The 13,422-nt window shown below is 39.1% G+C and overlaps 1 protein-coding gene across 4 annotated transcripts in view; it reads right to left on the reverse strand.

The window, feature by feature from the left end:
* Positions 1-13,422, reverse strand: part of TRIM2 (tripartite motif containing 2) — a 35,507-nt gene that overhangs the window by 6,074 nt on the left and 16,011 nt on the right. For all 4 annotated transcript variants that reach the window (XM_086463656.1, XM_086463655.1, XM_086463654.1 and 1 more), the window contains 2 exons: positions 6,942-7,045; positions 5,486-5,653 (listed from right to left, as the gene is read on the reverse strand). In XM_086463656.1, the coding sequence (XP_086319782.1) occupies positions 5,486-5,653; positions 6,942-7,045 (272 nt within the window). The remainder of the gene's footprint in view (positions 1-5,485; positions 5,654-6,941; positions 7,046-13,422) is intronic.

Raw genomic sequence — 13,422 nt, forward strand, 5'->3', positions numbered from 1 at the left:
GAAAATAAAGACTGTTTTCTGTATGTCCTTTCTAGAGTGGAAAATCTGCCATCTCAGCAACTGAGATCAAATATACAACTCATAAGAAACACAATCATTGCATTTGTTGTGTCTTGATAAACTACAGCATCTGTCAGAAACCATCACAAACGGCTGTATAGCCAGCATGAGTGTACCAGTAGGACAGGCAGACAGACACAAAGGACTTCTACCTCCTATTGCGTACTATTCCAGAGTCCAACGACCACCTGGTTATGGACAGGGAACCATGCCTTTACCATTGCCTGCTACATCAAAGCAGTCAGAGCTCACTCTTGGAGCATCAGAGCTGGGTGGGACGTAGGCTATGATGCCCTCTGTTGCCTTTCTTGAGTGAATGAGACACCATGCACCTGAACGTTAAAGCTCAGGCTAACCTCTGTATCTGCCACTAGATCCATGTGAGATTGCTTCACTTGCTGCTTAGACACATTAAGTGCCAGCTTAAACCTGCAAAGGAGATACTTGCCAAACAGCAAATAAAGTAATCTTTGAAACACTAAACAAATCAAAGCTTGCTCCTGTCTTAGGTAAAGAAAATTATTTCCATCATTTTAACTACCAAACCCATCTGCCAGCATAATTAGCAACAGGAGGGGAATTATATACAATATTCCATATCATATCAATGGAAAAACCTTCAGTGGAGATGAGGTGGATCTCACACACAGTGAATTATTTGGAAAGGCTAGAGAGCTGTCAAAATAAATAAGAAAATGTTAGAAGCATTCTTTGGTAGGATCAGAAAGAAGGGGATCTAAGCAACAGCATCCCATCCAGCCCAGAGCAATCAGAAACTGAGGCAAAGCCTTCAAAGAACCCATGAGCTACCTGGGCATATACCCAAGAAGATTCTAGGATCACCTTGCAACCCATTTCACATTTTTCACCATTCTGCTCTTTTTTTCAGGCAGATATTCTAGAAACTGGTTTAATCTACATAGTTTTGACCTTTCAGTAAAAAAAAAGGTTTTAAAAATACCACCTAATTGTTTGGGGGCTTTGTTGTTGGAATGCAGCAACTTGCTTTCTGGTTTTGGTTGGTTTTGGTTTTTTTTGAATGATGGACAGATTTGGAAGCAGTTACCCAGGCTGATTCCAAAACTCTGGTCTCCTGCCAGCCTCTTTGCTGTGCTGGACTGGAAATCCACGGAACAGGCTGTGTTGAAATTATGGATCCCAGAACTTCCAGATCCTGCAGTAATTTGTGAGATACAACATCCTGAAAACTAAGGTCCATCTTTTTGGTGGCGGACATAATTTCCTGTTTCCATTGGAATTTAAATGAAATAGATAACTAAGATATTTGTCTTCTTTACAAAACAAGACTGTTCTTCACCTCACTGCCTTTGCTATGTGGGACAGATCACCACCTAGAACAAGCAATGCTTCTGACTTCTCTGCCTCTCTCCCCTCCCTCCTGCAAGTGGTGAGGAGTGGCTGAAGCTCTGTTAGAGTGTGACTATCAAAGTGGGACAGATTACAGGGCATGGAGAAGATCCATTACCTAACTCATTTTTCTCAATTCCCTAATGCTTTCAAAGCAAGCAACCATGTTAGTATCTGAAGGAGCTCAATGCTCACAGGTGGGGTTGCAGGTAAAAATATGAGCCATCCCAAAATAAAGCCATCTAGGTTCCCTGAGGCTGTCTGGTACAAAGTCACCAGCACTACTACACAACTTCTTTCAGTCTCAAATAAAGAAAACTCTAGGGAGTAAGTCTTGCAGCTTCAAGACTATGCTTAGCCAACATGCAATGATCATGTGTCTGGTTTATGTTCAGGTACATATGCTGTTATAAATTGCTAAGTATTTAGGCAAAACCCACCTAATTAACTTAAGTTAAAATATCCCCAGGGAAAACTATTAAAAATGACTTTGTGTTTACCAGGGGAAAAGATACAAGCAGACCTACAAAATGTATTCAGGTTTACATAACAACAAAGCAGCAAAAACACAAACTAAATGCAAATTAGTAGATTTATTTCCCTTGGGGTGATTAAATCATATTCCCTTCTTTCCTCTGGGATGCCCATGTGTTTGTCTGCTGGTGCATTGCACCACTTCCTCACCATCTTTCCAGGATTCCTATGGAAAAATGACTCAGACTCAAGAGTACAGTGTCTTCCTGCCCATATAAATACGTATGGAAAAAAATAATGAATAAATCACATACTACATTAATGGGCACTCAGTGCTGAGAAGAGTAACAAAAATCACTATTCTTGGGCCAGGATTTAAAATATAACTTGCAGGCAGAAGTAAATTATATCCTTTGGTAGGATCAGAAAGAAGGGGGATCTAAGCAACTAAGTCACTCCTGTTAAGTGTATGAATGGAAGTATTTTCAGACTTTTCTGCCATTAGAAATGAATAAAGTATAATGAATCATCTACCCTTAATATAAATAACGTGTTTAATTGAATTCAGTCAAGGACATTATGTCCCGTATTTTATAGGCTTTTACGAATTTAGAGTGGTTTTTGAAGTTTATAAAGTCAGCCTACCCACATGGAAAATATTCTACTGTGGGATATTCCTAGAGGTAAAAAAATCAGCTAGCCTATAGAAAAATTTATAAGGACTTTTCCACTGTAGAAGTAGGTGTGTTAGGGCTTTAATTTTAACTCCTTAACAAGCTTAGATGCAACCCTTCAAAACTAGAAAGAAAGTAATTCTCTCCTCAGAGGACCAAGAGTCATTCTCTTGTCTCTGTTCTTCAGTTCCTTCACTAGGTTTGAACATCACCACTGGCACAGAAGCTGATACTGCTCCTTCACCATGTGTTCTCTTCTTAGCCTAGCAATATGTCTTCTATAACAGTTTTCTTAAGCAATTTCAGAGTCATTACAGAGGAAGCCAGCACTGTTATCTGTTTTTTATAGATAAGGAAAATAAAGCACTGGAAGTGAAATGGAAGGTTACTACTCACCTGTGAGACCCATGGCATAGCCAGAAACAGAAGCCCCAATTCCTAAGACTGTCTGAGGCTTTATTGTTCACAGGATAATACAGCCTTTTATTTTAAGAGACTCATGTTTTGTTGTAACCTTAGATTAGGGTTTGTCCACCTCTGCATTATGCAAGTTTTACAGCCTTGAGGAAACAGAGCCTTGTCTCTGTTGCTACCAGCGACGGAGGAAGGTGACACTTTTCTGCGTGGCAGCGGAGGTTGCTGGGGTGAGTCAGCCCAGTGCTGTAATCAGGGGGATGCCTGGGCCTGGCTCCAGGGAAATTTGCCTTCTGGTTCACATGACTATTAAAATGCCACTAATGGAGAGTAAGTGTAAGTAAATACAGAAATAAGGGGAAAACAACAAAAATAGTTAGATTATGTTCAAAACAGCCCCCTGATAATGCTGAGTTAACAACTAGCAGACCACCTGCATCAGAGCTCATATATAATGACTTGCAGGCACAGCCCTTTGAAGGGAAACACCATTACCCCTTTATCTATCTCTCTGTATATCTTAGCAAGCGTTGCCCAATTTAATCTGACAAAGCCCCTGTAAGAATTACCATTGCCCACACATAAGCAATTACAAGGCTTTGTCCAGATTCCAACAGGCTAGATTCTGTTATATCCATGTCCTGTGCTTCAACTATATGATTATGCCTGTCCCCCATATAGAAAATGCTTTTACAAACATTTTCTCTCATAAATATAGCCTGTTGCATTCAATCTAAAAATAGTATTTTCTGTCATTGATGTTTCATCTCTTATTTAATCAGCCTAGTCCCAAGAACTATAAAGTTCAATGCATTAACTTGTATTAACCACACATTGCCAAGTTTACATAGCTCTTGCAATCCAACAAAAACATTGACTAAAAACAAAGCTAGGCTCCCCATCAGGGGAACTACCTTAATAATTCTTTTTTTTTTTTTCAAAACCTGTCTCCCTGCTGGTAGTATATAGCACATAGGGTCCTGGCTTCTCCAGAGCCACGGCTTTTTCCTCCAGAGCTGGCACCATCCAAAATGCTGGATTTACAACATGTCTTGAGAAAGAAGGAAAACAAGCCCTCCATGCTCTGTGTCCAGAACAAGCCAGTTCACATTAAAGATGTTAATAAGTATTTAAAACACACTTAGGTTACTCAGAGCACTTGGATTCTTAACTAAATTACATCTTTCTTTGGTTTGTTTTGGTGTCTTCATTTCATTCAAGGACTTCAGCCAAAACCAAGGTTTTCCTGTGTAGCTGTACCTTTTCAAAACTACTTGACAGGGAAAATCACATACTCCCTGCAAATGCAAGTAATTTATATTTTCATAAGACTTGCATTGCATATTAGTATTGTTTTATTTTAGCTCGAAGTCTACACAGGATCTGGATACTTTTAAAAGCATACACACGTCTGTTTCCCAGATGGAGGAGACTGAGGCCTATGCAAGCACAATGGCCTATTTGCTATAGCATTCATCACTTTGCAAAGACTACTCAAAGGAAGGCCATTTCTTGGTACACATGTAAACAGCTCAGGACCTGAGCTTTTTGGTCATTAGACTGCCAGAAAATTAGCCAAGCAGGCAATTTCTCTCCAATGCAGGACTCTAGAACTAAGTAATTATGGTAGAAATTTCCCTGCAGGTCCTTTATCTTGCTGAACAGCATGTACTGCTAACCTCTGCTATAGGTGGCTGTTCCTAAAATGCATCACCAGACTCAATAACATGCATTCAGAGAACAGCACCAAATGGAGGCAACCTTTAACTCTTTCTGGAATTGCACCTCAACCCAAGCAAAATAAATACTGCAGGCTGGCAAGTATCAGTGTAGTGTAGTAGCTGCCTCTTTGTTTTACTCCTATTAAATGGAGCAGAGTTGCTATGAAAATAAGAGGTGCGCTTTTCTCAGAACTTCTGATTTCTGAAACCTAAGACATTATTACTGCTTTTCAGTTTTTGCAGTTATTACCAACAGGATCATATGTCAATTACACACTTGATTTGCTGATACGTGGTCTAATAGAGGAAGTCATTATCAGTCTGCTACCTTATTTTTCTCCTCCATATGTCACTGAAGAGCCTCATGTCCTCCTCCTAAGTTTTTATGTCTGTCTGTCTGTACATACGTGTATGCACACACCTTTCTGTATAATCAGAATACTAATGATATGAAGGTTGTTGAGCTAGTCCAACTAGACTTGATTATATTAGCTGTCCTCGACTATAAATTACAGAAAGGTGTAACATACAGTGTGTAGAACTGTAAAATGGAACGCATCATCTCTATTCGGTATAACATTAGCAACACAGCTGTGACCTCTTCCTATTAATTATACAACATGGCTGTGGCATGGGTTTCCACATCACAACAATGGAATCTCAACTAAGTTACAGCCAAACTATGTAGTTTCTTGACAAAAAAAACCCCCACGTTTCTTTGCATTCCTTTGTGAGATGGAGAAAGCTCAGGAGAGTTCACATGGTAACTCATACCTTAAATTTTCCATCTGATGAGAATATGCTAACCCATTTGTTATCATAATCTGCAATAATGATGTCACCACTGGGATGCACAGCCACTCCTGTTGGCCGCTGCAACTGGCCAGGAGACCTTCCTCGTATGCCAAAACGACTTTTGAACTGACCATCATTGGAAAATATCTGTAACAGAAAACATTAATTTTAAAATTAAATCTGCAAAACAACATCATCTGTTTCTTGAAGCTCAGTTTTTAGCAAGTTACTAATGAACACTACAGTCAGGAAGAGAGTTAAAAGCATGAAGCACTTTTTACATGGTCTGTATTTGAAAGTGATATGCCTAATTTAAGAAGGGGCTTCCACCTTGACCCTAATTTCAAAATAAAGTTCTCTGCACTTACATTGCACTGTTTCTTCAGTGATCTTAAAGTACTTTACAAACATTAGTGAATTAAGCTTCACAATGTCCTTCACAGCTGGAAGGAAGTGGTATTATTCCCATACTAGAAATGAGGAAACTGAGGCACAGAGTGACTCAGCCACAATCAAACACTAAGTCTGCAGAAAAGATAGGAATAGAAGCTAAAAGAGAATTTCAAAATTTAATTATTTGACTTAGGGATAAGTCCTAGGCCATTTCCTGAGAGATGCTTTAACCACACAAAATTCAGTCCACTGGTTGTGTCCTCAAGCCAGGTAATTAGACACTGAAGTTCCTCTGAAGTGGCTGCAAATTACAAAGCGTAAGGGTGCTGATGAATATTTGACTCTGTCTTTTTGAAATGAGTTCTTACTGCATGTGGCTTGCTGGTTCTCACATACTTAAGAGCAAGCCACACACTGCTGCCTTGTTCATTGCTACCACATGGGCAGCCTGAAGAGTGATGACAAATTGTTAATGGCAAAAGAGACACATGGCAAGCAAAATAAAAAAACACAGCTTGATTTTCACAAAGGTTACAGAAGCCAAGAAATCATGGATGTCAGGGGTGCTACCACAGAAAAGATTTGATCATGATATCAGACAGAAAAGTTAATTAAGTAGACTAAAAGCCATTTGAAAATGACATCTACATGCTTATTTTTGTATTTGCTTAAGGAATGATATTCATGGCACCTTGCCCTAGATTTATATTTGGAAGCACGGACTGATACATTTACAATGTAAAATGATATTAACAAAAAGGCATTTTTCCAGATTATTCCACTGCTTGTTTTCTTCATTCATTGCCAAACATCATAAAGAAGAGAAATAAACTCTGATATACATATTACAGTGTAGATCTGACAAATATAGCTGCAGATCAAGAAGATGGAATGATAATGGATGATAAACAAATTGAGCCTCCTCTGTATTTTCTATATCTGCTTGAATTGTACAAAATGTGTCTTTCCTGGAGCACAAAGGCGGTAGAGGTGTGGGGGCAGAGTGAAAAATAAAAATACTGGAAGTGGCATATCCTTATACCTGCACACACTGGTTGTTACTGTCTGCTATTAATATTTTTCCATTTGTAGATGCAGCTACACCTTGAAGATTTGTAAATTCCCCTTTGTTTCTTCCTTTGGTGCCTAAAATTGAAAACAAAGCACATAAGAAATCAGGTTAGACAGGACTAATCAGTTAGGATCTAAATGGCAACACATGGATTTATTACATTCTTGATCTATAGATTTTTATTTTGAAGAGTTCTTATCACTGCTACAACTTCAAAGAACCATATCAGTAACAGATCCACAATTCTAAGTACAAGAAGGGATTGTTCCTACTCTTTGGCATATATGCTATCTAAGCCCCCATCACCCTTATTACCTTTTTGGCCTTCACAAATCAAAGTGTTCACAATTTGCTTCTTGCATGAGGGAACTAGTAAAATGTTTTCTCATAAGTGATAGACTTTTTTTAAATTGCAGATTTTTATTCAACTGTGAAGGCAATGAAAGGGGCGGTACTATGGGAACATGCAGACAGAGGCTAAGATAAGAACCTGGACAGATGACAAGGTTTTAGTACAATTAGCTAAATCTCCTCAGTCACAAAGTTGAGATAAAACGTATCGGTGATCACTTTGGATGGGGCCATTTCAAGATAGGGACATTTCCTATTCACTCATACACAGTTTTCAGTCATAGGCTTTAAAAATTCCCTTAGAAGGGAAAATTAAGATGAAGAACTGGTTTTGAATGATGGGGACATGCGGGCCAATGAAGACCAACACCTGGAGACTGACTGCTTCTGCAAAGACCTTAGCTTGTTCTGATGAAGAAGTGTACACACACAGAGGTCCCATTTTTACCCAGAACAAATGCAATAGTGATTTACATAGTACTGTAAATCTTTTCCCTACTGGCTTAAGGGGATAAGGAACTGTAAAATGTCAAATTTTCACAAAAGTTCATTAACTTTAGATGCCTCATTACTCAGATGTTTGTTCTGAGATGTTCCAAGGAGAGTCACACAGCAAACTGATGTCTTTAAAAGGTCAGCCCTAAAGTGTCTGGTTCAAATTACACCTGGAGCACAGGAACATTATCCAAATTCCTGCTTTGTTTGTAAAGGAGGCTCAGGGGTCTTTAAACAAGAGCGCATTTATGGTCTTGGACCCCAAGGTTATTCATAATGAATGAATGAATTTTGAAACAAAAAGACTCTATAAGCTGTTCTTTTCAAGACTCGGATGCAGTGCTATTTTTCCTGGTGAAGTATTTTTACAAGCATTCACTGGCTGCATATAAGACATTAATTGGTTTCAATATATGGCTTTAACTGAAAACCTCATATTTTATTTTAGTCAGTCCAAAATATCCCGGAGCTCAGTTATTAAAACTGTTCTGACTGTGATGCCCAATATAAAACATACACATTGGCTCTAATTTGTATTTAGTTTTCATTAGAGACATATATTGCTCTTAACAACCCTTCTTTTTGCAGTGGTGATGACTGTGGGATGCATATTTCCTGTCACTGGTGTAACATTTAATTCCTCTGCACTTGGTGCTATGAGCATATCCCTTTGTTTCAAGGCTTGTTTTCTTGAACTCCATATGCTCCATCCTCTTTTAAAAAAGGCAAACACTTCTCAATTTTTGTACTGCAAGTGGAAAGTACATATTCAGGGAATAGTGAGTTACACAGCAATTACATTACCCACACTTGAGCCATTTCTGTGTATTCTTTTAATGAGCAGTGCCTGAGAGATGCATGCAGTAATATTTTTCCACCATATGTTAATGATAAGTTTCCTTTTTGCGTTTTAGTCAAAGAGAATGGATGAAAAGGGAGAAACATTCCTTTTACTACTGCGAGTAAAGGGGAAACATTTGTTAGAAAACAGGAGGCATAAGCTAGAGCATCTGGAACCAACTAGCACAAACTTTATGGAATGTATGCTTTTCCCACTTAGAAAAATGTTCTTGAAAGTCAAGGAATTTAATTTTTAAAGATAAGAGAGACCTATACAAAGAGTTACTCAGAGAGTTCTTCAGTGGGACCTTGTAAACATATATCAAAGGAAAAATAGAAGAAATTACCCAGGAATGCCAAAGTCACATTTCACAGTAAGTTTAAGAAATAGTAATTTATTAGCACAGCGTGCAGATGAAATTCCACTCCATGCAACGTCCTTGTACATAGTGCTTTGCAGCTATTAAATTCACCACATAAGTCCTAATTTGCACACAGGCCTTTATACAGTCCCCCCTGCAGTGGCACAAATTTCTCTGAAGAAGAAAGCTGAAGTTAGTCCAATACAGCTCATTTCCTAACTTATGTTCAAGAGGAAAACAGATAACTTTGAACTTTCTGAAGAATTCACTATGCCAGCAAAGATCTGAATCCAAGCCCAGGCAGCGGCAGCATTTCAGATGATGAGAGGAAAGCTTGTGTCAGCCTCTGGAAAAGAAGGCTTGTGCAACTGACTCTGTAATACCAAAGGATGATAGCTCCTTCCTGTAAGTAGAGATTCCTGCCTTATAAACATACCTGCCTGGGAGAGAGCCATCAGCAAATCTTTCACTGCAAGATACCACCCCTCTGCATCAAAGCACCCCATGCTTTGTCTTTTCTCTCAGTCATGGACAGTCACCCATCACTCAGCCTAGGGAGGCACCAACATTTCAAATGCACAGGGCTGCAACCAGAGGACTGATCGTGGGATCCTCATTCCAGTGTTTCCCAAGCAGCCTGGTTAGAGATGAAAGCCTGCATCTTTCATGCCTGTCTTTGCCCAGCCTTATCCCCCTCCTGTTCTGAGCTACTGCAGGGCACAAAGGAAGAAAAGACAGACATTTTACTGCAACTTCTGTGGCAAGCTGCTGGGGACTGGGAGAAGACAGCAGAGTTTTCAAAAGGGGAAGGCTGAACAGAGTTACTGGGAAGCAGACCTGTGCCCTGTGGAATAGCTGCTTTTATTCCATATTTGTACACGGATAATAAACAACCAGATTTGCCTTAGCCCTATCTAATTCCTTCTGGTATTACTGAGCGTAGCCTGCACAGACCAATTAATTTAGCTTTGAAGATATGCTTTCAACAAAAGAGTATACATTTTCAAGTCAAGACAATCTAGTACACATAAAATCCTTCATAATTTCAATTTTTTATTCTTGCAGAATAGAGCCCTGATGGAATTTCACCAAAAAGATGGAAAAAACCCCACCTAAAAGCCCATTAACATCACAGATGTTAAAAATTACATCATGTAACTGCAATAAAAATCTGCTCTGTAAGTGCTGGGCATCTGGACAAACCTGTTGTACAATGTACATTTTTGATGCTCATAGTAATAGGAGTGGGTTTTGCTAAGTTTTACTAACATGAATATTAACCTCCCTGCTTGCTAACCTAGATTTACCAGCTTCCTAAAACACAAAGAAAAACCATGTCACTGCTCCTAGCAGGAAGGGAATAGATTCAGAGAGGCAAAAATCCTGCAGAAAGATTATAGATTAATCGGAAGACTTTAGAGGTTGCAAGTAGCCATAACCTGTTGTGTAAGTACCATTTCTTTCCTGCCTACAAAACTTCAAATACTACTCCTTGGTCTGTTCTCTATGTGGTGCTGAAAAAAAGGATAAAACTAAACAGCATGGAAAGGTCTACGTACGTACTGCATAGACAAGTATCAAGGAGTTGTTTTCTTGTTTCCTATCTTAGTTTCTTTTTTCCTCAGAGCATCAAAAGATATTTAGTCAAATCTTACACATTATTAGGATGTGATGCCCTCTGTCATAGATACAGATGAAATCTAAAAGGCTCTGTAGTAAAACTGCACCGAATCAGACTGTTAACAAGCTATGTGCTTATTGTAAAATAAAAGTCAGTGTTTCTAATCCAAGTTCCCATGCAAATCTAAGTTTTAAAATCAGTCTGTTGGATGAGGGCACACAATGTTTGTAACCTATAAAGAGGAATGAATAATTCAGTAGGAACTCTGGCAGATAGTTGGTAGTGAAATTTGGGCTGATTTGTATTAATTTGCTTTACATAGCATCTGTCCCTAAAAGCTTGGCCAAGACCACCTCCAAGCCTTGCTTGTGCAGTAGAGCCCCTGCCGCCACAGCTATGTATGCACAAATCCTATGGGCAGGTGCACCTCAGAAGCAGTTCTTTTGTTGCACGGCAGCAAACCCCCAAATAACATGAGTCAATGACAAGTCTCAGAGGGATCTGAGCTAATAAACTGGAAAATGAAATTCTATTTCCCCATTACTAGTTGTGCTTATTTCTACAGAAATATAAATTCTGTATAGAAAACACCTTGCTATTTCATACTACTTATTAATGGATTTGTTCCAGAGTTCTGAAATAATGAGGAACAACTGATTAAAGTGTGCCCAAGGGGCCTCTGCAATCCACTATCATACTTCTGTGTAGTAGGGAACAACTACACATGCACATCCCTTCCATCTACAATGCCCTCAGCCAGGCTATAATTTGGCCAGGAAAGGACGATGCTGGAAAGGTAGAGAAGGGACAGGGGAATGGGAAGAAGCAGATGCTGCTTGCTACAGGGAAAAGGTTCCTCTGGAGCATCTACACAAGGGGGCTAACTGCAGTTGCAAAACACATGTTTTTTCAAGGAGATGTGTACCCATATAATCCGCTGGTATTTTTGTAAAAGCTCAGGAAGTATATATCTATAGGCAATCCTATTTCTTTAAAACAAGACAATCTCATATAGAGTTTCAGGTAGAGGCCTTCAGAGAAAATGAAAGAAGAAACACCTGATCAAGAATCCCTTTGCTCCCCCTAAGCCTGCTTTTAAACTGCACTAAAGCTATTCTTACACAGGCTTTGTTCATGAGTTTTTATGTGTAGTAAATTCACAGTAAGGCTCCTGTTTGCTTTCAGCATTGATAACAGACCAGAAGATGACACCCACACCTAGCAAGGAGGCTGGCAGAAGGTACTGTTAAAGACATTTTTTTCTTTTTTTAAATCAGAGTGAATTACACACATTACATGCACCAGCTAAACTTAGATGCCTAGCTACATGACTGAACAGCAACCAAACACAGTCTGAGGAAAAGGAAAATTGAACTTTCTAGCAGAGAGCCAGCTCTCCATCTGGCTGTATCTCATGCCAATCCCAAGCATAAATAAATGAAGAGGAAAAGCAGTTGAAGTGGGAAATAGCACCGCTACTGCTAAACGGTGTCAAAGAACCCAGTCATGAAAAGTGCCAGAACAGAAAAAATACCAAGGCATATGGCACAGCATGGCAGAGCTAGAGCACAAGATGGGGTCTTGCAAGGGACAGAGTAGGTAACACCACCAATGGCTCTTAACCCTCCTTTGGAGGACATGGGAGAGATTTACCAGGGAAGGTGGAAGTGGCTGACACTGTGAACATCCCTCACCTCAATTTACCTCTGCTCAGCATGGATCTAAGACACAAAAGAAGGGTAATGGAAAAGAGCCTTCCCTCTCTCTTTAGTGCTTCCCACCACTTGCAGAGGTAGCAAAAACATTGCACAACAATTATTTTCTGGGTATTGTAAGCACATTATTATTTTCATTTGTATAAAGTACATGCTACACAGATATAGCATGGACACACTCTGAGAGATCACACCTGTTTAAAAAAATTTTTAAAAAGGCTGAGGATATAAATTATTGAGAGAGGAGGAAGCAAGAAATACTAAATAATGAATTACATGAATATATGAATGTGCAGTCAATAGCTTGACTTTAAAATGTCTGAATAGAACCACATGCCATTTTAAAAGCCATGAATAACACAGAATTGGCAAAAGATACAATGCACAATTCCCCATCAACAAAAGCACTTAACTGTACTAATGTTGTATTAATGCTGTTAATACTAGCACAAGAACAATCTCCTGCTAGGAGCAGATCAATTTACTTCTGCATAAAAGCCCATATATCAGCATATATACAATAGCATACTCTGTATACTTGGATGCCCATAGGAATATTACAGTATGGTTCTCCAACATAGCTTTATGAGCTTCTGGCAGCCCAAATATAAGATTTATCTTGCCCAGTTTAAAATACAAATCCAGATTTGGCCAGGGCTATCAGAATTCAACAATGGATTCAAAATAGAGATACGTAGTTGTGTTGGAAATCAGTGATAAAATTTATTTTATGTTACCACATCAACAAATGAACCAAACCTTAACTTTTCAAAGTCAGCTGAAACTGGAACTAAATGCACTCTTAAATCCATGAAGGCAATCCTTGTGAAAATGTCCTAAGTTTTGCCTGTCTTCATTAATTTTGCATATTTGGAAAAGTGTAAAAAGCTAGAGCATTACAGCTGCAATGGCTCGAGAGACCTTTCAGACAATGCATGCGTAAGCCCACAGAAGCCCAGAGGCACATCTCTGTGTAGGGTCATTCTGTGAATGGAGTGGCTGAGAACTGAATGCCTAATTGGATGAAGTATTACTCTCAGCTCAGTTTTTCAATAAAATAGCAATCC

This window comes from Leptosomus discolor, chromosome 4 (assembly GCF_034619465.1).
Source record: "Leptosomus discolor isolate bLepDis1 chromosome 4, bLepDis1.hap2, whole genome shotgun sequence".
Taxonomy (NCBI): domain Eukaryota; kingdom Metazoa; phylum Chordata; class Aves; order Leptosomiformes; family Leptosomidae; genus Leptosomus; species Leptosomus discolor.